The sequence below is a fragment of the Muscardinus avellanarius genome (genome assembly GCF_963383645.1).
Source record: "Muscardinus avellanarius genome assembly, chromosome: 4".
NCBI lineage: Eukaryota > Metazoa > Chordata > Mammalia > Rodentia > Gliridae > Muscardinus > Muscardinus avellanarius.
Window position 1 is genome coordinate 142,691,647 of NC_137789.1, and position 25,814 is coordinate 142,717,460.

The 25,814-nt window shown below is 44.4% G+C and overlaps 1 protein-coding gene across 2 annotated transcripts in view; it reads left to right on the top strand.

The window, feature by feature from the left end:
• Positions 1-106: 106 nt before the first annotated feature.
• The window catches only part of RBM20 (RNA binding motif protein 20), a gene marked incomplete at both ends in the record, with an annotated part of 211,767 nt that continues 186,059 nt past the window's right edge, over positions 107-25,814 (top strand). Inside the window, one exon of one of the 2 annotated variants that reach the window (XM_080694009.1) lies at positions 107-261. In XM_080694009.1, the coding sequence (XP_080550135.1) occupies positions 110-261 (152 nt within the window). The remainder of the gene's footprint in view (positions 262-25,814) is intronic. The other variant, XM_080694008.1, reaches the window with a different exon arrangement.

The window sequence follows — 25,814 nt, forward strand, 5'->3', positions numbered from 1 at the left end:
TCCTCCCCGCGCCGGCCGAGGACAAGGGGACGCGGCGCGGCGACCCCGGCCAGCGGCGCCCGCGGCCCGGGACCGCCTCCCCGCGCTCTCGCCCGAGCCGGCCGCGGCCATGAGTCAGGACGCGGACCCCAGCGCCCCCGAGCAGCCGGACCGAGATGCCGGCGCCGCGCCGGGCGTCCAGGCGTCGCCGGCGCCCCCCGGCCCGCGAGGGATGCCGCCGCCGCCCGCGCCCCCCGCCGGCCTCCCCCAGATCATCCACAAGTAAGAGCCGGAGAGGGCGCCCCCGACCGTGGAGTCCTGCCCCGGTCGGGCAGCGTCGGTGCCATTCTGGGTGTCTGTGAAGTTGGGCAGAAGGGGACCAAGTGGTTTTGGGGACATAATTTGGGTTTTCCGCACCCCCCGCCTCTCTTCTCCGGGGATGTGGCTTGGATATTTTGAACTAACTCAGCCCAAATTGGGGGGATAATGGCCCAGAGGCTGTGTTTCATCTTCCCGGTCCCCGAGGCCACTGGGGCGTGTGAAGAGTTGATCCTGAGTGTGCGCGCGCGTGCGGCCGTGCAGGGCGTGTAAGCCGAAGGCCCCGCGGCCGCAGAGCCGGCCCTAAGGTCCTCTGGAGTCAGCCGATGGCTCCGGGGAGAAGGGGGCACAGGGCGGGTAAACAGCACGCTCGGCGGTGCCCCGCGTAGACACTTCTCCAGGCCCGCGAGGGTCCCCCTGGTGTGACCCTCTTGACCCGCACACCGTGCGCCGGGGCCTCAGTTTCCTCGGGAGGCTGGTGTCCAGAGGCCGAGGAGGCGTTCGGCTCTTTTGGGGACCCTAAGGCCAAGTCGATGTTTTGTTTTCTCCGCTTCCTACGGGGTTTCGTTGGACGGCTTGAGGCCTAGAATGTTGGTTTATTTGAAAAACCTTCAGTTTCCTAAAGGTTTCGCCAGTTCTGGAAACTGGTTTAAGAGGCGTAGGAGGAAAATGAGCACTTTGGGAAAAGTAAGTTAGACCAGCTAAATACACACGAGTACGGAGCATACGGCGCTGCCGCATCGGTCTGGGACGTATATACGCTTATTAAAATATGCTAAGAAATAACGGGTGGAGGGGTGACAGTAGAAGTAAACAGCGGTTAAATATTTATGGCTTTGGAAAAACTGACTTACATAATAGGAAAAAAAAGTTCAAGTTTGATATCAATGCTTGTTGCATGTTTCAGAACAAAATGGTTCCTTAATATATTGACCGGATAGTTTTAAATAAAACTTTTTTTGCTTTAAATTTTGCTGTTTTATATGACTTTCAACTGATAATAGTTTCCAACTATCTGTAAGTGGAAATATTACATACTGCTTTGCACATTATTTCAGCTAACACTCAACCTGATTGATTGTTTATATAACTGATCACTTAAAATTTCTCTTTGGCTTTTCTTTTTTATGTTGGTTTCTACTTATGCTGTTTAAAGTATAAAGTTTGCTTACCTCCAAATCCAATTTGACTATTAATTTAGAAACATCTGATGTATTTCTCACCAAGCCAGCGTCTGGTGTCTTGAAATTAAGTTGTATATAATAAGCTTGTCAAAAGTACTTTGGTATCATAATTGCACCATATTTTTCTGTTGTTTACTTTTAAGCAGAAGAAAACCGGAAACGTTATGTTCACAGAAAAACTTTTGTAGATTGATTATAAAACGCTAGAGAGAAAATAATTTTTGGAAATGAATCACTTAAAATTAATGACCTCAAGTGAGTAATAGTTTATCCTAGAGGCTTATTCCTCATTTTGGAAATTCCATCCCTTGGGTATATTATTTGAAACAATGAGAGGAGGCTTTTCAAAGATGGCCTCTCTGTCTGCCAACCAGGATGGAGACTTCAACGTGCCTGATGGTCCTGTCTTGTTTTGTGTTGGTGACAGATTGGTGTTCAGGGATCAGGTCCAAGGCCAGCAAATGTGCCCATGGGATTTGATGCGTGTGCTTATGTTCCAGAGTCCTTCTTTATAAGGGTGATTTGGGGCTTGCGCTCCCCTTAGTACCCACTGAAATTCCGCTGGAACCAGGCGCAACGTGGCAAACGATTTGCAGGTCCATCTTTAATGCGCCGAAACTTGAGAGCAGTTTATTTTGAAACTACGTTTGCATAATTTAATCTGAGCAACCATTTTTTATGTAGTTGTGAGGTTCTGTCCGAACCAGCCATCTTTGAGAAAATGTAGCGGGGAGACTGTGTTTGGTGGCAAAATTGAATTGTCCGGTGACTTTTTCTGAGCTAAAGTGTTGGAAGAAATTCTCTTTTAGTGAAACACATACCAAATATGATTAAGGAACCTCTAGTTTTCCCTAGTTATTTCAGTGAGGTCCTTGTGTAATTCGTAAGAGGAGAAGTTTCGATCTCTTTCACGATGATGGACACGTCAATTTTGTTACGTGGCGGTTAAGGATTAGAACAATCTTTTCACTTTTTAAAGTCTGTGATTACTTTTTTTTTTTAATTAGTAATGGCTTTCCTTTTGGGTGAAGTCAGTGACTTGGGTAAAACCACAGTAATGATCGTAATAAAAACCGATTTCTGTTCACACGCATCATGTTTGATCTTGAGAGAACTGCCATATACGACATTTAAGTAGCTAAACACCAGAGGTGTGACAAGGAATCGTGAGATTGATTTGGGTGTTTATTTTACAAAAAGGAAGTCTCGGCACTTAGGAAGATTTTATCTAAAATGAATTTTTGTGGGCTACTTTTGTTCTAATCAGATATGTTTAGCTTTCATATCTTTGTATTCTTCAGTTAGGGAATATCTGACCACGGACCAATATTAGCATACCTGTAAAGCTACTTGTAACTACTTTCTTGTATGGTTTTTGTTTTAAATATATGTTCTCCAAGTTGGCCAAATATGGAGGTATTATTGTATATAGTATAAAATATTTAGGCAGTTTGGGTAACAAGAAATATATGTAATACCTTAAGTGGAGATTTGGAATGAGTTCAGAAAATAATTTGAAGACATACACATACATATGTATATATGTTACAGGTATACGAACACATATTCGTGTATTTATAAGAATAAAAAGCAATCGAAAGTATCTTTTTTCTCTTATAACACTGGCATTAGAATGGCTGTGTGCATCATACATCGGGCTATCTACTGTGACTAATGGGACACACACACACATGCTAGCAGAGGTAAGAAAACATTGGTATTTATTGGTGAATATTGTATAAGGATTTGTCTCCTTCAGTCTTCATGATCTTTTACTTCCCAAATTATTTTGTTTTAATTATGTGCTTTAAAATCAAAGCTAACCCTTGATTTGTAAGCAGTTACTTGTTAACCTTGATGAACACCAGACGTTTACGTTTCAGATTGCAAGTGCTAAAACTCTTATCAGAATGAAAACAGACCCAACTCAATCCTGTGGGAAATGTTGAAGCCAGCTGTCCGATAGGAATACAGAGTGTCCCATGAATCATTCTGAAAGTTAACCGAACACATACCTTTTATGAAGTGAATCACAGAGGTGATTTTCTTCAACTATTTGACGGGCAGTAATGTAGTCCTGATTAGTGCATGACATCAGGTTGCATATTTGAGTACAGATAGCTTGATTTTTTTTTTAAGATCATTTCAGTAAGTAAATAAAAAATGATAAAAATAGGAAAAGTTTGGTTTGGCTTTCATAGCTGGTTATCACCTGCATGTAAGTGTTAGTAGTTTATGAAGATGTAAGTCCAGCTTTGAGTCCTACTTTATGGTCATGTGTATAGCATTAGACTGTGACTGTTTGCAAATTTATCCCTTGACTCAGAATAGAAAATGTTACCAGTAGCAACTCTGGTTGCAGATAATTTTATAGACACCCTGCCTTTGGAGGGACTTCTGTGTAACTAAGAGGGCACGATATACAAGTGGGTGGTGTGTGATGTCCATCACTTTGACGGCCACGCCGATTGTTATATCCGGGACCAGGGGGAGGAAATAAGAATTTGCTAAAAAGGGACATTATCTCACACTCATATTTGGTCCTTTTCTGAAAAGAGGATGGAATTTCTGACATCTGTGCCAGTTTCTAACATTAATTTGCCCCCCCCCCGCCTTAGAGGAAATAGGAATACACTTGTAGAAGGAATTTTGAAAATTTTAAACACCATCTTAAACAGCACATAAGACAAGCATTCGGCAGGGGAAACATCTGAGGGGATTAAGTGCCTACCAGAGGGAGGAGGGAGGGAGGGCTCTGTCCCTGGCATTCGGAAAAGTTTCTTTACTTCTAGAAAACCTCTTCAAGCCTCTTTAAGACTTTTTTTTTTTTTTAAGAAATTTTGCTGGAGCATGTGTTATAAATACTTTTAGGTAGCACATATAGCCATTCAGTCGTGAGTTTTTCTCAAATTGCCCAAGAGATCAGCTTATGAAATGTAGTACATCATTGCCATTAGCCACGGTGAGTGACTCTACATATGGTGCTCACGGAGCCGTTTGGATGCCAGTGCTACAGGGGAAAAAAGAGCAATCTGATTGCCTCTTTTATTCTTTTAGCCACTTCTTTTTAACTTTTTAAAATTTTTTAAATTTTAAAATTTTTATTTCTATGTGGAACATATTGAAAATGGCATACATTCAGACTGTGCTTGGTGCCGTCTCCCCCCTTCCCTTCCCCCCTCCCAACAAGGAGCGTCCAGGTTAACCATGCTATATTTATACTTTTACACGTATTCGATGTAGCTCCTCCATTACTCAACCCCAGCCTTCTTCCTCTCCTACCCTTCCATTCTAGCTTTGCTGAGGTTTCCCCTCCATTATCTGCAGTCCCTCTGGTATCCCCAATGCTCCCCAGTTTGGGCGTATTACAGAGAACATGTCCCTTCTCTTTCTGTGCTTGACTTTTAGCCACTTCTTTTGCAACCTCCTTGGCAATATCAAATTAATAATTTCAAAAGGCGAAATCTATCAGTCGTGCAGTGAACTTCGATCTGTGAAGATCTTTTTGCCAGTCCCAATAGTCACGGACCCCAACCAGGATTGACTCACGGTGAAATGATCCCATATTTTCCAGGTTTTCTCTCTCTGATTTATTTTTCTTGTAGCTATATGTTCTTGAATCCAGTTTAAACCAATATCTTCCTGTTCACATGACCAGTCCTCAAGGAAGAAACATATTAGAACTCAACTCACAGCCTTGATAAACAGAAAGTGAGGCCCTCAGCTACTTAGCAAGATGGGTGTATGGCTCAGAGGTAGAGTGTCCCTGGTTCAGTCCCCAGCACCGTGGAGGCGGGGAGGGAGGAAACTGTTGGGAGCTGGTTTGAATCAAGGGATGACAATGAAAATGGACTAAACACAGCACAGAAATTAAAAATAGAAAAAGCATAAGACGAGGAAGTGGAAACTCCAGACTGGAATTCTGCAGCAGGACCCCCTTGTTCCCACAGCCGCCTTGGTCCTCCTGCCGGGTAAAAAGCTTGAAGGAATCTCCGCTATCACAAAATGCCACCGATTCAGATTTTTATTTCCTGCCTGGTAATGGTCTAGTTTGGGAATCACCTAATTGATATGGTTTTATATATTTTAACAAGGAAGCTGCTGTGTGTCCCCAGCAGGTGTAAAGGCCTGGTAGCTGTGTTTAGAATTGCATGTTAAAAAGTTTTGCAGAAAGCAAAATGATCCGTATCCCAGAATTAGAGCAAACAGTGGTAATTATCTATCCTTAGGGAAAAGCACGTGGCCATCCCGCTCCTGGTTAATGGATCCTGATCTTATGAGGTGTGATTATGGCCTCAGTGTCTCCTGTTGCTTGTTTTCTCCCGAGAATAGACCAGGAAATCCTCATTCTTATCAAGAAGGCACATTTTTTAATCAGGAATGTGACTGGTTTCCAGCACCAGCCGTGGGCTTGTAGTGTGACTGGCTCAATGGGTGGCCACTGTTTAAATTTCGCCGCGGAGCTATCAAGGTTTCAGTCTTCCACACAGGGGCTTGGGGACGAGTAATCACTGCCAGCTGTAGAAGGGAAGGACCTTCTCAGCCCCCCAACACACACTTTTTTTTTTTTTTTTTTTTTTGCGGGTCTGGGGATGGAACCCAGGGGCATTTGACCTCCGAGCCACACCCCCTGCCCTATTTTTTATTCTTTATTTTGAAACAGGGTCTCACTGAGTTGCAGAGGGCCTCACTAAGTAGCTGAGGCTGTCTGCGAACCGTGATCCTCTGGTCTCAGCCTCCCAAATGCTGGGATGACAAGCGTGCGCCACCACACCCAGCGACACACACACATTTTATTCCTGTGTGTTCAGATACATTGCAAATAGCCATCTAACGTGTTAACGTCTTTATGGTGGCGGAAGTTGCAGTTGAGTTCATGATCCTCCTCCTTCCTACAACTCCTGCTGGATTTTATAAGATAAATCCCCTGATGGTTTACAAGGCAACTTTTCCAACTTGCTGACAGCAGATCTGTGGGGAGGTGGCACACATTGATGCTAATGTACTTTATGGGCAAAAGAGCTGGCGAGGCGAGGACGTATTCATAACTTGTAGCTCCGTGTGCAGATAAATCTTCTCACGTGTTGGAAACAAAAGGCAGGGGTCACGCATGTGTGTAGGGGGAATTCTCACCCATGAAGGTACTTTTCACGCTACTTTTCTTTAGTGTGGGCATTTGCTTCAAGGCTGTATTGGGACCATTTGCTTCTCCTGTCTTTGCACCTGCTCTATCACATTAACCCAGCAGCTCTCAGTTGCTGCTTTCTGCTCTGCCCAAACCCCTCCAGCTTGTCAGGACATCTTAAGTTCTTTTCAGTTTTGCAACTTTTCTGTAGACTTTTTCCAAAATATATTTGTGAATTTTGTTAGACCCACCTTTAAACCTGACCTCCAGTGTTGAGTAGACAAGGTCACACACACACACACACACACACACACACACACACACACACACACGTGTACCTCCTAGGGATTGATCCCAGGGGTGCTCTACTTCCAAGCTACACCTCCAACCCTCTTTTATTTTTTTTATTTGGAAATAGGGTCTTGGTAAGTTGCTAAGAGCCTTGCTAAGTTGCTGAGGCTGGTTTCAAACCTGTAATCCTCCTGTCTCATCCTCCCAAATACTGGGAATACTGGCATGCATTACCATGCCCAGCTGTGATACTTTTTTTTTTTTTTTTTTTTTTGGTGGTACTGGGGGTGGAACCCAGAGGTTTTCTACCTCCAGGCTATACTCCCAGACCTATTTTATACTTTATTTGGAAACAGGGTCTCACTAAGTTGCTGACAGCATCACTAAGTAGCTGAGGCTGGCTTTGAACCTGTGTGATCCTCCTGTCTCAGCCTCCCAAGCGCGGGGATTACAAGCGTGCACCACCATGCCTGGCTATGATACATATTTTAAACATACTTTAGGTTTACTCAGTGTTTGTCTGTCTGTCTGTCTGTCTGTCTGTCTGTCTGGTATCTTTTGAGTTCATGATTAAATGGAACAATTTAAGGTCTGCCTGACATTGTTTTAAGTGCAAAATGAGCATCTTTGCTCAAAATTAATTATTGGTTTTCTGACAAGGGGCATGGGGTGGGGAGGATTCCTGGGGCTGGGTGTCAGTGACCTGGACAAGCTGATTAACCTTTCTAATCCATCCTTTCCAGGGACTGGAAATGATCAATGGAAATTCCTTTCAAGAATCAAAGTAGGTGAATTTCTAGGAGTTTCGCTGTGACTGCCAATGCAGAGGCCTCCCTCTGTCCCTCCCCAGCCCCTCGGTTAGAGCATGTGTCCTCAGCTTTGTTTAAGCCATTACATAGGTACACGTCCAGGAGATTGATTCCCTGTAAAAACAAACACCACAGAAAGATAACTAATGCTTCCTCCAGGGTTTGCAAACAATATTTAGATTGGTGACATAATTTAAAGGCAGAAGAGTGATATTTATGTCAGGGAAAAGGAGTTTTTAAAATTTCAAATCTCTAAAATTTGGGGATGAGTATAAAAATAATCTTGAAATGCTGATTAATTGGGAGTATTAAATCTTTGAATTTACAGAAACGTACTGTTTTAATTTAGGGGACAGACCCAATAATTTTTATGTGTCTAAATTTGAATATATTGCACAGAGGCAGGTGGGAATGTGTTTGGTGATGCCATTGCTTTTAAAGACAGAATCCTAACTGTCTGGTCCATGAGCATCTGATAAGAGTGAGTCTGAGCCGTGACTCTGTAAGCTGTGCGCTGGTGTGCAGTGAGTGGCTGTGTGGGCTGCAGACACTGCCCAGAGCTCACTGCTGGGAAAACTCCTGTCCATCTCCCAGAGATCCTGGTTGTCCCACGGCTGGGCCTCAGATTTCCCTGGGGCCTCACAGAATCAAGAGACCAAAGGAATGTCTCCAGAGCCTCTGAAGGACATCGGTGCCCTGGCCAGAGCTGTGTCCTCCTGGGCTAGCAGGGGATGGAGAAACTTTACTTGATATTTGAAAGGATATTTTTATTTTTTTAATTTTTATTTTTTGTGGGTCTGGGGATGGAACCCAGGGGCATTTGACCTCCGAGCTACACCCCTTACCCTAGTTTATATTCTTTATTTTGAAACCGGGTCTCACTGAGTTGCAGAGGGCCTCACTAAGTAGCTAAGGCTGTCTATGAACCAAGATCCTTCTGTCTCAGCCTCCTGAATGCTGGGATTACAAGCGTGCACCACCACGCCCGGCTGAAAGGATATTTTTAAACCTTTGCATACGAAAGGAGGCCAGTTATGTGGCTAAATTTATCTATATATCTATATATGTAGATATATAGATATATAGATATATGTATATAGTTTAAGTTAAATGCATAAATGAGGATGAGTGAAAGGATCTTTATTGCAACATTGCATAGAAGAGCAAAAAATTAGAAACCACCTAAATATTCCTCAATTTGGAAAACAAATCATGTATTTGGATAATATCGTGTACCACTGAGCCATTAGAATGATGTTTTGTCTTTCTTTTATTGATATAAAATGAGGCCTATATAATATGTTGAAGTTATTCGTCCATGGAGGCACACACTTTTAATTCTAGTACTTGGGAGGCTGAGACAGCAGGGTTGCAGGTTCATGGCCAGCCTCAGCTACTTAGTGGGACAGCCTCTTTTTCCCAGTAATATGTCTGAGGGCATATTCCAGAGGTAGAAGACCCCTAGTTTCTACCCCAATACCACAAAAAATTATTGTTAAAAGTTATATATGTATTAAATTACATATTTATACATACAAAAACTATACATGTATAAAATTAGCCATGTATACAGAATTTCAAGCTAATTTTAAAAAATGTATATGAGTATATGTGCTGGCACCTACAAGTTTGGAAAAACATCTAAAGAACAGACAGATGTCAACAATGGTTCTAACTCTGGGTGGTGCAACAGTCTTACTTTTTTTTATTTTTTAAATATATATTTTTTAGTGAGTATGTTTTACTGCAATCAGATAAAATAATATAATTATATCTATTTTTAAAACAAAAGGTAATAGACACTTCATACTGACTAGTGTGCTGTATTGAAGACTGCTGCTGGTTAGCAACTTGAATTAGCTTCTGAGAGCTACTTTAGCCTACGCCGCTGGTTTTCTAGATGAGGCAGGTAAACATCAGAAAAAATCACCTGAATTGTTCAAGGTCACACAGTGGCCAGGCCGAGGTGAGATGCCCTAGCTTTTCATCTATTGTGTTTGTTTATCTGGAGGGAAAAAAACAGAAGGGGCCATTTGAAAATTAATGACTTATCCACTGGCTCTAGTCTACTCCCATCCATCTCTGTGACTGAGAAGAGCACCCTTGGGTGTGTTATTTCCTCTCAGCCCTGCACACCCTCCAGCAGGATTTTCTGCGCGTGGCAGGCAGGAGAGGGGCCTCTGCGGAGTGTGCGGCTCCTGCCCTTCCTCCCCGCAGGCAGAGGCTGAGCACCACCTTCTCTCCTCTGCTCCTTGTGGTTCAGAGTTACCTTATTCCAGGTCCTTAATCAGGGAAGTCCTCAGAGCTTCGTTCCTTCTGTACCAGACACATCTTCTTGACGCTCTTTGCTTTAGGGGGGTGGGATGAACCTTTCAAAGCACATAAAACCATAGTTGATGTTTTTATTTAAAAGAAACAAAACACATCTTGCGTCTCACTCCCAGGCCAGGGGCAAGGAGAGCCTGTTGTGATTTCTGCCTCCTTATTTTTCAATTGCTCTGCTTCAAATTTGTTTCAACCGAGGATTAAATTTTGACTTAGAATGTCCTTTGCTAAAGCGGGTGTAGTGGCGCACACTTGTAATCCCAGCATTTGGGAGGCTGAGACAGGAGGATCGCAGTTCGCGGCCAGCCTCAGCTACTTAGTGAGGCCCTCTGCAACTCGGTGAGACCCGGTTTCAAAATAAAGAATAAAAAATAGGGCAGGGGGTGTAGCTCAGAGGTCAAATGCCCCTGGATTCCATCCCCAGACACTCAAAAAAAAAAAAAGAATGTCCTTTGCTGTGGGGGGACTCTCTTCCTGCTTCCTCACGCACGCCTGTGTGTGTGTTTGTGTATGTGTGTGCATGATTTTCTCTTTCCCTCCCTCCTCTTTCCTGCTGAACTATTTGAAAGTAAATTGTATATGATGTTATATCTAAAAATTTAATCTTATTTTTTTCTAACAATAGGTTTTTAACTTTAATTGGCAGAACAATTGTGTGTGTGTGTGTGTGTGTGTGTGTGTGTGTGTGTGTGTGTTAGTTGCGTGTGTGTTGAACCTGAGAATGTTCTACCTCTGAGCTACACCCTCAGTCCTATTTAAAAAAAATTTTTTTGTGGTACTGGGAATTGAACCTTAGGGGAGTTCTACCTCTGAACCACACCCCCAGCCTTATTTTATTTTTTAGTTTTAAATAGGATCTTGCTAGGTTGCTGAGGGTCCTACTAGAGTGTTGAGGCTGTCTTTAAACCTGCTATCCTCCTGCCTCAGCCTCCTAAGTTCTGAGATTACAAATGTGTGTCACCCTGCCTGGCTTATTGTATTTTTTATTTTGAAACAGGCTCTCAGTAAGTTGCGGCTGGCCTTGAACCTGCAATTCTCCCGTCTCAGCCTGTCATACCCGTACTGGTAGGACAGGCATGCACCACCACGCTCCGTTTGTCTGTTAATGCCAAGTTCATGATGAACATTTTGCAGTGATAACGCTGTGGAGCCTGGCACGGTGGCGCACCCTTGTGATCCCAGCATTTGAGAGACAAACAGGAGGTCGCCTGTTCAAGGACAGCCTCGGCAATGTTAAGACTCAGCAATCTAGTGAGACTCTGTTTTGAAATGAAAAGTTTTAAAAGGGGTTAGGGATGTAATCTGAAGGTAGAATGCTCCTGGGTTCAATCTCCAGTAAAATACACACATGCGTGTGCGCATACATGCGTGCACACACACACACACACACACACACACACACACACACACACACAATGGGTGATGCATGTCTAACTGTCTAACTGAGCGTGACTCCTTGGTTAACATGGTGATCGCCAGCTCTCTCTATTGAGAAGGGACATTTTTCTCTTTTGATTGGTAAGTACTCTGTGGGGTGACACCCTGAGGCCCTTTCCTGTTTCCTAACAGATTTGCATCTAATGGTTTTATCCTTTAATTGACCAAGTTAAAAAAAAAAACCCTTTTCTTTTTTTTTTTTTTTTTTTTGGTGGTACTGGGGTTCCTGGAAGCCCTTCTACCTCCGGGCTACACTCCCAGACTTCTTTTTACATTTTATATTTGGAAACAGGGTCTCCTAAGCCAGCGCGCGCGGCTGGCTTCGAACCTGCGCGATCCTCCTGTCTCTGCCTCCCAAGCGCGGGGATTACAAGCGTGCGCCACCACGCCCGGCAAAAAAAACCCCTTTTCAATGAAATGTGGAACTAGGAAGACAAATATACATCACTTTAGAATGTGACGGTGCACGCTTGTAATCCCAGCATTTGGGAGGCTGAGACCGGAGGATCGCGGTTCACGGACAGCCTCGGCTACTTAGTGAGGCCCTCCGCAACTCAGTGAGACCCGGTTTCAAAATAAAGAATAAAAAAAAAATTGGGCAGGGGTGTAGCTCGGAGGTCGAATGTCCCTGGGTTCCATCCCCAGACCTGCAAAAAAAAAAAAAAAAAAAAAAAAGATTGTGTTTGGATTGACAGTTTAAATCAAACAGCCTTGCAAGTATGTGAGCTGGGGCCTCTGGACTTTTCTAGTCCTGATGTACCGGGCTCTCTGGTGGGCCTCAGGGGTAAGGGCCTTAACTCCTGCAGGAGTTTGTATTGGGCGGAGGTGCCTTTTAACATCCATCCAGGGTGACTAAATCCCCTTCTCATGCTAATGGCAGTAAATGGTGCCACTGAGATCTCTGCTAGCACAGAGATTTTCTTAGGCATCTTGAAGCTCTGTGGCTTCTTTGTGGAGACCTTCCCCCTCCCTTCTCAAAGTCAGTATGTGAAGAGGACTTTAAAAATGACCGATGGCTTGGAGCCTCGGGGTGAGTTGGGAGCTCGCTGGTAGCCATCAGTTTGTTCGTGCTTTGTAGACTTAAGTTACACATCCATTTTTGCCCATTCCGGTTTGCTGCTCTTATTTTCATACGCAAAATATGTACGGGTGGGGGGAGTGGCGTGCAGCGGCGAAGAGGATCAGGAGCCGCATGCTCTGTGGTCTCGATGAGCTCTGCCCCACTCACCCCGGGCCTCAGTGTTCTCGTCTGTAAAAGGGAACACCAGACGAGGTAAAAGAGGGGTAACAACTAGTCTTTGGGTGTTTCCCGGGTGTCGGCTCCTGCTCTAAACACTGTATATGTGTTTAATCTACTTAATGATAATTAATACAACAGTAATCCTACGAAGTAAGTGCTGTTTATTTGCCCCATTTTATAGATGAGGAAACGGAGTCACAGCCTTATAAGGACTGAAGAGAGCTAGGAAATAGTATTTATGAAGGAACTGGCAGAGTGGGGCGGAGAATGGGGTTGTGTCAGTTCTAGCGATTCTGTTATTTCTATGGACCATAGCCTTAAGACAATTCATAGAAAACCTATCACTTTTGAAGAAAATATTAAAGTGGAAAAGAGCTAAAATAAATTTGAAAATAGATCAAATTTAATCTGAGAGACTAAGCAATCCAATTGAAAGCTTTTCCCCCATGTTTCTTTTTGTAGCTTTAAGTGTGCCGTTTAGTTTAACACGAAGTCCATATCCTAATTTAAATTCCGTGAGCAAACCCACGCCTGCCATTTGATTCATTGTTTTATTCTGCTTCTTCTGCATATTAAGCAAGACCTGAATCTGATGCTCCCAGAGAGTATATAGTATAATCTTCTCAGCGCGTGCTAAAATAATAAGATACGAGACTTTGATCTGCCAAGTTCTACCAGACCGTTGTTGAGCCAATTCAGAAAACCGGGATTCAGCAGTGATTCAGGCGTCTCGGGTCCTCTCAATAGCAGAAGGATTCCTGACTCGAAACCTGGCCACTCCCAGCTCAGGATCTGCCAGAAGAGCTTCGTGAACTGTCTTTGCAGACATCGGTACAGGGTTGTTTGCTTGTGAAAATCACAGTATGTCAAAGCCAGCCCGAGAAGACTCAAACTGGGGGAAGATTTTTGCTTTTGATCTGCAAAAGGGTTTATAGTAAAGATCCTTGAAATGGTCCTTCTGTTTATTTTTGGTGGTACCGGAAATCAAACCCAGGGGCATTCTACCTCTGAGCTACGACCCCAGCCCTATTTTATTTTACTTTTTATTTTTGAAGCAGGATCTCACTAAGTTGCTGAAATTTTTGATAAAATACGTGAAGTTTGCGACTAAAATACACACAATACTTTTGTGTTAGTCCATGTTCTATCACTATAACAAAATACCGGAGGCTTGATACCTTATACAGGAAAGAGGTTCACTTAGCTCACAGTTTCTGGAGGCTGAAAGTCCAAAAATTGGAAGCCTTTTCTGCATGGCTTTTGGTGAGGACCTCCAGGTCTGTGACCACACGGTGGAGAAGTGGGAAGGGGAGCAACTGCCTGCAGGAGCGGCAAATGTGTGTGGTGGCCCCAGTTCATAGCCGTTTGTTTTTGGGAGGACTGACCGGAGTCCTGGGATAACTCTATTCTTTCTGAGGGCAGCACCCCAATGGCCTGATCACCTTCCACTAAGTCCCACCTCCTGAAGGCCCCGCCACCACACTGCCACCCCGAGGCCCGAGATTCCAGCGCACTGAACCCTTGGAAGACAAAACACATTTAGACCAGAGCAACATCTGCCTTTTTTATTTTTATTTTTTTTTTATGGTGGTACTGGGGGTGGAATCCAGGGGCTTTCTACCTCCGGGCTATACTCCCAGACCTATTTTATACTTTATTTGGAAACAGGGTCTCACTAAGTTGCTGAGAGCCTCACTAAGTAGCTGAGGCTGGCTTTGAACCTGTGTGATCCTCCTGTCTCTGCCTCCCGAGCGCGGGGATTACAGGCTTGCGCCACCACGCCCGGAACATCTGCCTTTTGATATTTTGAAGCACGTGATTCAGTGACCTCAAGTCCATCCGCAGCGTCATGCACCTGTCGCCCCTGTCTCCTTCTGGGACATCTGTATCACCACCAAGGGAAACATACCCACTAAATAGCTACTGCTCGTCCTCTCCGCCCCCCGCCCCTGAAAGCCTTACTCTACCTGCTGTCTCTGAGGATTTGCCTATTCTGGATGTTTCCTATACGTGGAATCACACTTCTCCCATAACATAATGCTTTCAAGATCTGGCCATACTGTGATGTATTAGTACGTGATTCCTTTTTATTGCTGACTAATATTTCATTGTATGGGTACGTAATTTTGTTTATCCATTCATCTGTTGGCTGACATTTGGGTTGTTTCCATCTTTGGCTACTGTGAATAGTGCTGCTCTGACACCTATGAGATTTTATTTGAAGCTGGGAGTGGTGGCAGCACATGCTTGTCATCCCCGTACTTGGAGGCTGAAGCAAGAGGATCACAGGTTCGAGGACGGCCTCTGCAAGTACTGAGACTCAACAGTCCAGCACGACCCTGTTTCAAAACAAAAATAAAATAGGGTGTAGCTCAGAGGTAGAATGCCCCAGGGTTCAATCTCCTGTACCACACACACACACACACACACACACAGAAGATTTTACTGGATAATTTAAGTCTTTTGCATATCTATTCTGAAGTGGACCTCAGGGGTTGTATGGTAATTCTGTGAGACTCCTGCCTTCCAAACTACGGCACCTGTCACATTTCTTTCAGCAATGAAGGAAAAGTATGCTTCTAGACCTTATTATTTCCTTCTTTTGGAACAGGATCTCTTTGGGTTGATGAGGGTCTCACTGAATTGCTGAGGCTGGTCTCCAACCTCAGATCCTCCTGTCTCAGCCTGGCCCCAGGACTGAGATTGCAGATGTGTTATTACTCCAGGCCAGCTGTTTTTTCCCCCCTCAGTGGCACTGGGGATTGAACCCAGAGGCATTGCACCTCCAAGCTACACTCCCAGACCTATTTTATTTTTATTTGGAAAACAGGGTCTTACTAAGTTGATAGAGTCTCATTACTTGCTGAGGCTGTCCTCGAACCCCAGACTCTTCTTGTGTCTAGCCTCCCAAGTATGGCGATTACAAGTGTATGTTATCATGCCCAGCCAGCTGTGGTATTTAAAGAGCACATACTTTTTTTATTTTAGTTTTAAGAATTATTGATTAGCTTAGGTATTAATTTTTACATGCAAATCGTGTGTGTGTGTGTGTGTGTGTGTGTGTGTGTGTGTGTGTGTGTGTTACTGGGGAATAAACTTGGTGGCATTCCACCTCTGAGCTATACTCTCAGCCCTATTTTATTTTTTATTTTAAAACAGGGTCTCCCTAAGTTGTGGAGAGCCTCATTAAGTTGCTGAGGCTGGTGCCAAACCTGTGCTCCTCCTGTCTCAGCCTCCCAAGTACTGGGAATACAAGTGTGCGCCACCATGCCCGGCTTTCAATATTTGTTTGACAAATAAGTATTGCCATGGAAGTTGGGGATACAAAGTAAGTGAGACAAAAGCCTAGACCCTCAATCTGGGAGACACCCGGAGGCCGTCTAATTCAGCTTTTTATAGAAAAGGCTATCGGGCCTGGCGTGGTGGCACAAGCTTATAATCCCAATACTTGCGAGGCTGGGACAGGAGGATCACAGGTTTGCGGCCAGCCTCAGCTACTTAGGGAGGCCCTCTGCAATTTAGTGAGACCCTGTTTCAAAATAAAGATTAAAAAATTGATCTGGTGGTATAGCTCGGAGGTAGAATGTCCCCGGTTTCTATCCACAGGCGGAGGGTGATCTGGAGTCCCTGGCTTCGGGGAGCCGGTGACCGGCACTACCTGGACTTTCATAGACCTTCTTCCCTCTAGGTTATCCTTTCTAATCCCCAACAACCCTGTGAAGTAGCTGGGGCTTAAGTCATCAGTAGTGGCTCCTGGTCCCCTAGCCAGGGATAGGGGAACCCAGGCCCAGAGCCAGACCTCCCCTCCCACCTACCTGCCCGCTGCCTTGCCCTGAACCCCTGTCCCCTCCACCGCCTCCGGCTCAGCCTCCTGGTCCCCACCCTCCAGTCCGCTTCCTCCAAGCCTGCGGTGGCCTCTGGTTGCCTGAGGTTGGGATGCACATTGCTTCGATGGCCCCGCCAGGTCCACCCTGTTTAGTTCTCAGCAGCACCCTGTTTCGAGATAAAAAGGGCTGGGAGTGTAGCTTGGAGGTCGAATGCCTCTGGGTTCAATCCTCAGCATGAAAAATAAAAAGAAAGAATATGATCACTCAGAATATTATGCTTGAATGTTTGTTTATTTATTTATTTTTTCTACTAATTTTTTTATTGGTGCACTGTATTCATACATCATAGTGGGATACAAACTTTTGTAGACATACATGCACACATCGCCCAGTCAGCCCCAACCGATTCCCACCCCATTCTCTCCCCATCCCTCCCTCCCATGCTTGGCTTAGTGGTTGACATCTAGTATTATAGCAATTTATCCAAAATTAAAAATGATAATCTCACATAACAGTTTCATTTGTCTGATACCAAGCTTTTGATGACCTAAAGATAACATTTCAATATTTCTTTTTGCTTTCTTTCTTACCAGAGAATATTTTTTTTTCTATTTTTTTTAGGTAAAACTATCATATATTTATATATTTATTTTTCAGAAAAAACTCTATCCTAATATGGAATATGGACTCTAGATACCCAAAATGATCTTGAAAAAGAACAAAGCTAGAAGATATATATTTTCTGATTTCAAACCATATAAAGCTACAATAATTGAAACAGTGTAGTACTATTCTAAAGGCAGATATATAAACCATTGGAGTTAAATAAAAGCCTAGAGTTAAATTCTTCCCTATATTGTCAAGTTATTTTTGACAAGGTTTCCACGAACATTTGGTGGTGGAAATAATAATCTTATAACTAAATATTGTTGAAACATAATAATTACATGGAAAAGAATAAAGTTGGACCCTTACCTAATCCCATATACAAATATTAACTCAAAATAGATAAAAGACCTAAATATAAATCTTAAGACTATAAACTTTTAGGAGAAAATCTGGGTCATAAAACCTCACAACATTGAAATTGGCAGTGATTTCTTGGATATGATTTCAATGGCACAGGCAACAGAAGAGTATACAAACTCCCTAAAAAATAAAGAAAAATATTGTATATCCAAAGACAATGTAAACAGAGTTAACAGTTACTAATAGAATGGGATAAAATATTTCCAAATGCTATATCTGAAGGTATATTAATATTCCAACTAGAAATCCTAAAAATTAACAACAATAAAGGCAAACAATACCCTTTAGAGATAGGTAAAAGACTAACATAAGTAATGAATCTCCACAGATCACCAATCTTAGTTGTCTGTTGGATGGAAACTCTTGTTTCTCTGGTTCTGGTGAGTGTTACCTATTTCTTCTTTGTAGTTAATCTCTTTGAGTATTTTCTCTAGTGCTGGTTTTGAAGACATAAATTCCTTCAGTTTCTGTTTGTCATGGAAACTTCTTATTTCTCCATCTAATTTGATAGAAAGTTTTGCTGGGTAGGAAATTTTTGGCTGGAAGTTGTTTTCTTTCAGAGTTTGGAATATGTTACTCCAAGCCCTTCTGGCTCTCATGACTTGGTTTGGGAAGTCTGGAGTGATTCTAATTGGTTTGCCTCTGAATGTCACTTGGCCCTTTGTTTTTGTTGCCTTTAAGATTCTCTGCTTGGCTTCCACATTGGTCATTTTGACAATGATGTGGCGTGGGGATCCTCTTCTCCGATCCTGTCTAAAGGGAGTTCTATAAGTTTCCTGGACCTGTGTATCAACCTCTTGCTCTATGTTTGGAAAATTTTCTGCTATTACTTCCTTGAAGAGATTGTTGATCCCTTTGGTTTCACTTTCTTTTCCCTCCTCTATTCCAATTATTCTTAGGTTAGCTCTCTTAAAATGGGTCCATATTTCTTCAATGTCAGATTCCTGCTGTTGGATATTTTTTTCTAGATTAGAAACTATGCATTCATTTTTGGATTGCTCATCTTCTAAGAGCGAGATTCTGTTCTCCATGTGGTCTAATCGGTTGTTTGTGCTTTGAATTGAGGCCTTTACTTCATTAATTGCATCCTTTATCTCTTTTTGGCTCTCTCTGAGTTCTTTTCGAAGCACCTCTATTATTTCTACAGTTATTTTCCTGATTTGCTCTTCTAGAAATCTCTGATTTTCTGTTTTATCGGATTCTGATGTTGTGGGGTTGTGGGCGTTCATTGCTCCAGTGTTATTCCTCTTTCCCATGATTTTGGAAGTTTGTGCCTTCTCTGGGTTCTTCCCTTGGGTCACTATGACTTCACTTAAGGTGCTCTGGATCTCGAGTCTGTAGTATCTCAGACCCCACTACTCCTTTACTGGGTTGTATCACAGAGTCTCCGACCCAGGGAGTCGATAGAGGCTGCTTTAGACTGTGGGGGGTGCCAGGTTGCACATTCTCCTATGGTGTGATATCTCTGCCACCACCCCTCCCCCACTGGGTCAAGTCCCAGGGAGTACAGTACTGGGATTTCTCCTCTGTGGCCCGCAATTTGACTCACTGTTCTTGAATTCGCAGATGTAGCTGTACTGGACTCGTTGAATTCGCTGCTGCTGCCGCCGGTGGCAATATGGCGCTGCTGCTACGCCCTCGGCCGTGAGGCTGGCTTATTTCTCCTTGGTTTTGAATTCCACTCTGTGTCCTTGCAGCGTGTGCTGAGCTCAGCCACTGGGAGCTTTAGATGTTCCCTGCGCTGAAAAATCCCACCTGGCTGTTCCGCAGCGGCTCACCTTGGCTTGCTGTAGCCGTCCGGTGAATTCGCCGCTGCCGTTGGCAATATGGCGCTGCTGCCGCGTCCTCGGGTGTGAGGCCGGTGTATCTCTTCTGTGTCTCTGAGCTCTGTTCTCAGTCTGCTTTCTCTCTGGATCCTGGTGATTTTTTTGTTTCTCTGGTGATGGTGTTTTCTGGCTATGAAAGGTGCTGATTTTGTGGTAATGAAGATTGGTTGTTAGCGGGGCTCTTAAGCCCCGCTTTTCTCGGTCGCCATCTTCCCGGAATTCTCCTGTCTGGTGAATTTGCCACTGCCGCCAGCAGTATGGCGCTGCTGCCGTGTCCTCGGGCATGAGGGCGGTGTATCTCCTCTGTGGCTCTGAGCTCTGTTCTCAGTCCGCTTTCTCTCTGGAGCCTGGTGATTTTTTTGTTTCTCTGGTGATGGTGTTTTCTGGCTATGAAAGGCGTTGATTTTGTGGTAATGGAGATTGGTTGTTAGCGGGGCTCTTAAGCCCCGCTTTTCTCGGTCGCCATCTTCCCGGAAGTCCTCCTTGAATGTTTGGACAACTGAAGCACTAAATGTAATTGGTGGAATTAAGGGAGAAGATACAAGGGCTAGAACATCTTCTAGTTTATAGGGGTGAATTTTAAGATTACATAAGTAAATAGGAACTATCTTCCTGATTTGCTGTGAGGTGGGGTTATTAGGATTTTCTTGCGTATAATTGAGCATCCCAAGAAGTCAGAGGAGAGTGGCGTACATCTGTAATTCTAGTACTTGGGAGACTGAGACAGGAGGATCACAGGTTTGCAGTCAGCCTTAGCAACTTAGTGATGCCCTCTACAACTTAGACCCTGAATATATATATATATATATATATATATATATATATATATATATGGTTGGAAGTGTAGCTCAGAGTGTAGTCCTTGGGTTTTTCCACACCCAATAACACACACACACACACACACACACACAAACACACACACACACACACGGGGGGGGGGGGAGTAGAAGTAAAAGAAGACCTAGAGAGTCTTTAATTGTATAGGGAGCGTGAAATGGATTTTATCTGAATCGGATGAGATTCCCGATGGATTACTATATCCTATTTCATGGAGAAATAGACGGACAACGAGTAGGGCTGAGATGAGTGGGAAGAGAAAGCTGAACATAAAGAGCCACACGTAGGTAGCTGTGTCCAGCGGCTCCCCAGAGTGTGCGAGGTCAGGTCATGACGTCACCTGGCTTTGCTTCGCGTGGTCATCCCCAGCCGGGGTCCTTCCTCACTGACTGCTGCGGGGAGATTTGATCCAAATTGGAGAAGTGGTGGCTGTGAGCGCGTGGAATATTCTGTAAAGCCCACTGCGTCAGTAGTGACACACACACATGCGCGCGTGCACACACACACACACACACACACACACACACACACACACAGAGTTATTTAAGCCCTAAGATAGCACTTGTTTGATTTCTAAAATAACTCAGGACTGTGGCAACGTGGAGGCATGTCTTTATTACTCCTTGACATCTGTGATAGCAGCAGTTTACTCCTGGGACTCATAGGACAGTTGGCTTTGGCAGCCTAAAGCGAGTTGCCTGAAAAATAAGAGACCGCCAACAGTCTTGAGATCTCCTTTGACCGCCCAGTCACGGCCTCTGTCACTTTGTTAAACTCCCTTTCTTTGCTTTATGTTTTTTACTTGTCACTTTTCATCAGATTGTATAATTTACTTATTTTGTTATGCTTATATTGTCTATTATACACATATATATATTAAAAATTTTTTTTTGCGGGTCTGGGGAAGGAACCCAGGGGCATTTGACCTCCGAGCTATACCCCCTGCCCTATTTTTTTATCCTTTATTTGGAAACAGGGTCTCACTGAGTTGCAAAGAGCCTCACTACGTAGCTGATGCTGTCAGCGAACCCCCATCCTCTGGTCTCAGCTTCCCAAATGCTGGGATTACAAGCGTGCGCCACCACACCCGGCTCACCCGGCTTATATCTACTATTTTTTTGTGGTACTGGGAATTGAACTTGGAGAGATTTTAATCTACCCCAAAACAAAAGAAAAAACACACATTATTTAAGGAGTAAGTAAACTGTTAAAAATACCAACTCTGGTGCTTGCCAGGTGGAAGGAAGTGTTTCTGCTGAAGCCCACCTCAGATCTGAACTGTACGAGCTCCAGGATCTGAGTTTTGTGATTCAGAAAACTGAACATGTGCCCTGTTTGGAGATCTTTGCCTCTGCTGATTCCTGGAAGGAGACGGCACCAACCGGGGCCCCTGGGTTTGGCGCTTTTTCTGCAGCCTGCCTCTGGCAATCGCCAGCCTGGCGGGACCCTCCGTGTTGAGGTCGGAGCTGTGTGTTTGGTGGGATCTGATGGCAGGGAGCGGCAGCAGGCCTGGGCTAGTCCCTTAAAATACTGGCCACACATGGTTGGAATGACTGGATATCCAGCAATAAGTCGTTAGTAAATTCAGCTGTCTCCTCCCAATCTGCAGACCAGCTCTGTGTACATTGCAATGTAAAGAAACCTTAAGAAAAAAGCAGGCTGCAGAAAGGTTATAGTGTTGGCTAGTTTTTGCATGAGAAAGCCAGGTGGGAGGAAGATGGACATATACGCGTGGATATTTATTGGATATGTGCAATATACATATATTGCATAGAGCCCAGCTTTGGAAGATGGGTGAAGTAGGGCTGAGCAGGAAGGTCAGAGTTTGTGTGTGAGCTGCCTAATTCCAGGCGCTGGGAGGAGACGGGGCCAGGTTGCTCAGGGAAGATGATCTTCAGCAGTGTGGTGTGGAGAGGGGCCAGCACTTGGCGGTGGTGCCCTTAAATTCCAGATCAAATCTGTGTTTTGTTAGAAAGGTTGTAAGGGGATTAGGGATGGAGGAGGCACTGAGAAGCCCCTCCCATCCCTAGACTTCCACTTCCTGATCCAGGGAACTAGTTGTAGGTCACACAGATTCAAACTGACCCATGATATTTTCAACCAGAATACTTGACACTTGGCCTGGCTTCTCTGAAATAAATTTAAAGCAAATTTTTGTAATAATTTGGCAGAGAATTATTTTTGATGCCTTTAAAACACAGTGATTTGCTAGGCATGGTGGCACACACCTGTAACCCCAGTACTTGGGAGACTGAGATAGGAGGATTGTAGGTTCGAGGACGGTCTCAGTAAGTAGTAAGACTCTCATCAACCTAGAAAGACCTTGTTTCAAAGTAAAAATTACAAGCCAGGTGTGTTGGCACACGCTGAGACAGGATTTGGGAGGCTGAGACAGGAAGGATCGCAGGTTCATGGCTAGCCTCAGCTACTTAGTGAGGCCTTCAGAAACTTAGTGACACCCTGATTCCAAATAAAAAACAAACAGGGCCGGGTGTATAGCTCAGTGGTAGAATGCTCCTTGGTTCAATCCCCAGTACAGCAAAAGAAAAAAACACCCAAAATAAAAATTACAAAACAGAAAAAACACCCAAAATAAAAATTACAAAAAAAAAAAAAATTAAAAAAACAAACAGGGCCGGGTGTATAGCTCAGTGGTAGAATGCTCCTGAGTTCGATCCTAGTACTAAAAAAATAAACACAGTAGTTTGAATATACAACCCTAGTGGGATGTACAGATTGGTCTTAGGTTGACAACTTTTTTTTTTTTTTTTGGTGGTACTGGGGTTCCTGGAAACCCTTCTACCTCCAGGCTACACTCCCAGACACCTATTTTTTTTTAATATTTTTAAATTTGGAAACAGGGTCTCTTAAGCCAGCGCGGCTGGCTTTGAACCTGCACGATCCTCCTGTCTCTGCCTCCCAAGCGCAGGGATTACAAGCATGCGCCACTACGCCCAGCTTAGGCTGACAGTTTTTGAGGCCGGGTGATGAGCACATGGGAATTTATTATCTTATTCTCTTTACCTTTATACAGTTAGCAAATTTTCATAATAAAAAGCTATAGCACAAGCTCGGCCTGGGCAGCCTGTCTTGCTTTCAGATGCTCTTGAGTCTGATGTTGGGCCATAGGGTACACTGCTCTCAAAGTCACCTGACCAGTACATAGAAGGGCAGGGATCCTAACTTACAGCTGCCTGACTCTGAAGTAAACGGTCTTTCCATCTTACTCTGTGGAATTTAGGTTCCCCTTAGGCCTCAGATGTTTGTGGGGTTGTTTAAATTGGGGGTTTATAGGTTTTTTTTTTTGTGGTACCGGGGATGGGACCCAGGGACATTCTACCCCTGAGCTACACCCCCAGCCCTATTTTTTATTCTTTATTTTGAAACAGGGTCTCACAAAGGGCCACACTAAGTAGCTGAGGCTGTCCACGAACCATGATCCTCCTGTCTCAGCCTCCCAAATACTGGAATTACAAGCGTGAGCCACCATGCCTGGCTAACAAACAACTGTAAGATAAAAATGGGGAAGTGAGGGTAAAAACAAAACAAGAACAAAAATCTCAACCAAATCCTAAGAGCTGGTCTTCCTGTGAGGGAGGGAGATTTACCCAAGTGGAAGGCAAGAAAATGGAAATCCACTGCTTAACTATTGCAGGGAAAGTCTAATTCTGTGTGAGCATGACCCTGAGACCAGATTAGGGTGCTCTGAGTTTTTTTTTTTTTTTTTTTTTTGGTGTTGCTCTGAGTTTTATTTACATGTTGAGGCTCAGGAAGCAAAGCTCCAGGTTTGAGCCCCGAGCCCAGAAGTTGCAAGCGTTTTATACAATAGCCAACTTGATTCTTGGGTGGGGGAGTGAATAGAAATTTTTTGCCTTCCATAAGCAATTTACAGAAATGGAACAGTGGTCAGCCTCAATGTGATTTTTATTTTTATTTTATTTTTTGGTGGTACTGGGGGTGGAACCTAGAGGCTTTCTACCTCTGGGCTATACTCCCAGAGTTTTTTTTTTTTTAATTTTATTTGGAAACAGGGTTTCACTAAGTTGCTGAGAGCCACACTAAGTAGCTGAGGCTGGCTTCAAACCCGTGTGATCCTCCTGTCTCAGCCTCCCAAGCGCGGGGATTACAAGCGTGCACCATCACGCCCAGCTGATTTTTTTTATTTTTATTTTTTATTTTTTTGGTGGTACTGGGGCTCTTGGAAACCCTTCTACATCCAGGCTACACTCCCAGACCTATTTTTATATTTTTATTTGGAAACAGGGTCTTTGCTGGCTTTGAACCTGCGTGATCCTCCTGTCTCTGCCTCCCAAGCGCGGGGATTACAAGTGTGCACCACCACGCCCGGCCTTGTGATTTTGTGCTCTGGTAGTCAATGCCCTTATTGGTGTGTGTAGCTGCCTGAAAGGCCCCAACTGTTTATCTTGGGTGGGGGTTGGGGGCTTTATTCTCCTGGCTCCTTGTTCTTCAGCCAGAAGTGGTTTGCTGGAACGTGGCTATTCTCCTACCTCTTAACTACCACCTTGATCTTCCTGGGACTTTTTGTTGACATCAGCCTGATCTTTGGATGGGGGTGGGGGAGACCTGGGCTAGAGCCGCATGGCCCCCCTTACTTGATGTGCGGCGTTGCGGTCCTGTCCCTCCGTTTCTTCAGCAAACCTCATTTGGTCATTGATGACATGAGATTGTCCATTCTGTGCTTGGCAAGGGGTGAGACTTAAGTGTTCACTTAGAAAAGAAAGCGGAATCCCGAAGCTGGGTTGGGGATCATGTGTCTGGAGGTGCCAAGTAGCTTGGACCCCCCATACTGAGCCCACTGCATCCTCCAGCACCTTCTTGGGGACCGGGGTAGTCTTGCCCGAGTCTGGATGTTACTTAGCCCGGTCACGGAGGCACCGCACTCTAAGGATGGCAAATCCCTCCACCCCCACCCGGGTCATGTTTTGTTTCGCTGCGTGATGATCGGCACAGGCAGCTGAGGAAGACCCTTCTTAGGTGGGTAGAGAGAGGTGAACAGCTGGGGTCTGAGGCCAGCTGTCAGAGGCCAGCTGTCACCTTGCCGTCTCTGGGATTGAAAGAAGGCGAAATTGGCCTCTTGGACAGAGCACACTGTGTTTTCTCTCCTTCCCACCTCTCGTAACCACAGTCCAGCCCCCTCTGTCAGTAAGTGTCACACACAGGGCGCCTGGTGGGTCATTCCGTGCGCCCTTTAAAAGTCATGGGCTGGCGCACTGGCTTGGGTCACTGGTCACCGCGGGAGTGTCCAGGAGCCCGGCATTGTAGCCGCCTCATCACAGAGCCGTTCCTCGTGGCCTTTGATCCCTGGCCTGCCCCTCCTCTGCGCACATGTGACCTGCCCACTGCTTGGGTGTGAGTGAGAGGCAGGCCCAGGGAAGCTAAGATTTACGGACTGTCTGAATTTAACTGAGGCTACAGCACTTTTATTAATAGAACATGCTGCATTTCCTTTTTATAAAAATACGAAGATCACTGCACGCAGGAAAACGCCTGGTGACTTTCTGTCTTTAGGTCATGTTCATCACCAGGCTAAAATTAAAAGTGAAGTCAGGCCCTTCTTGCATCTATT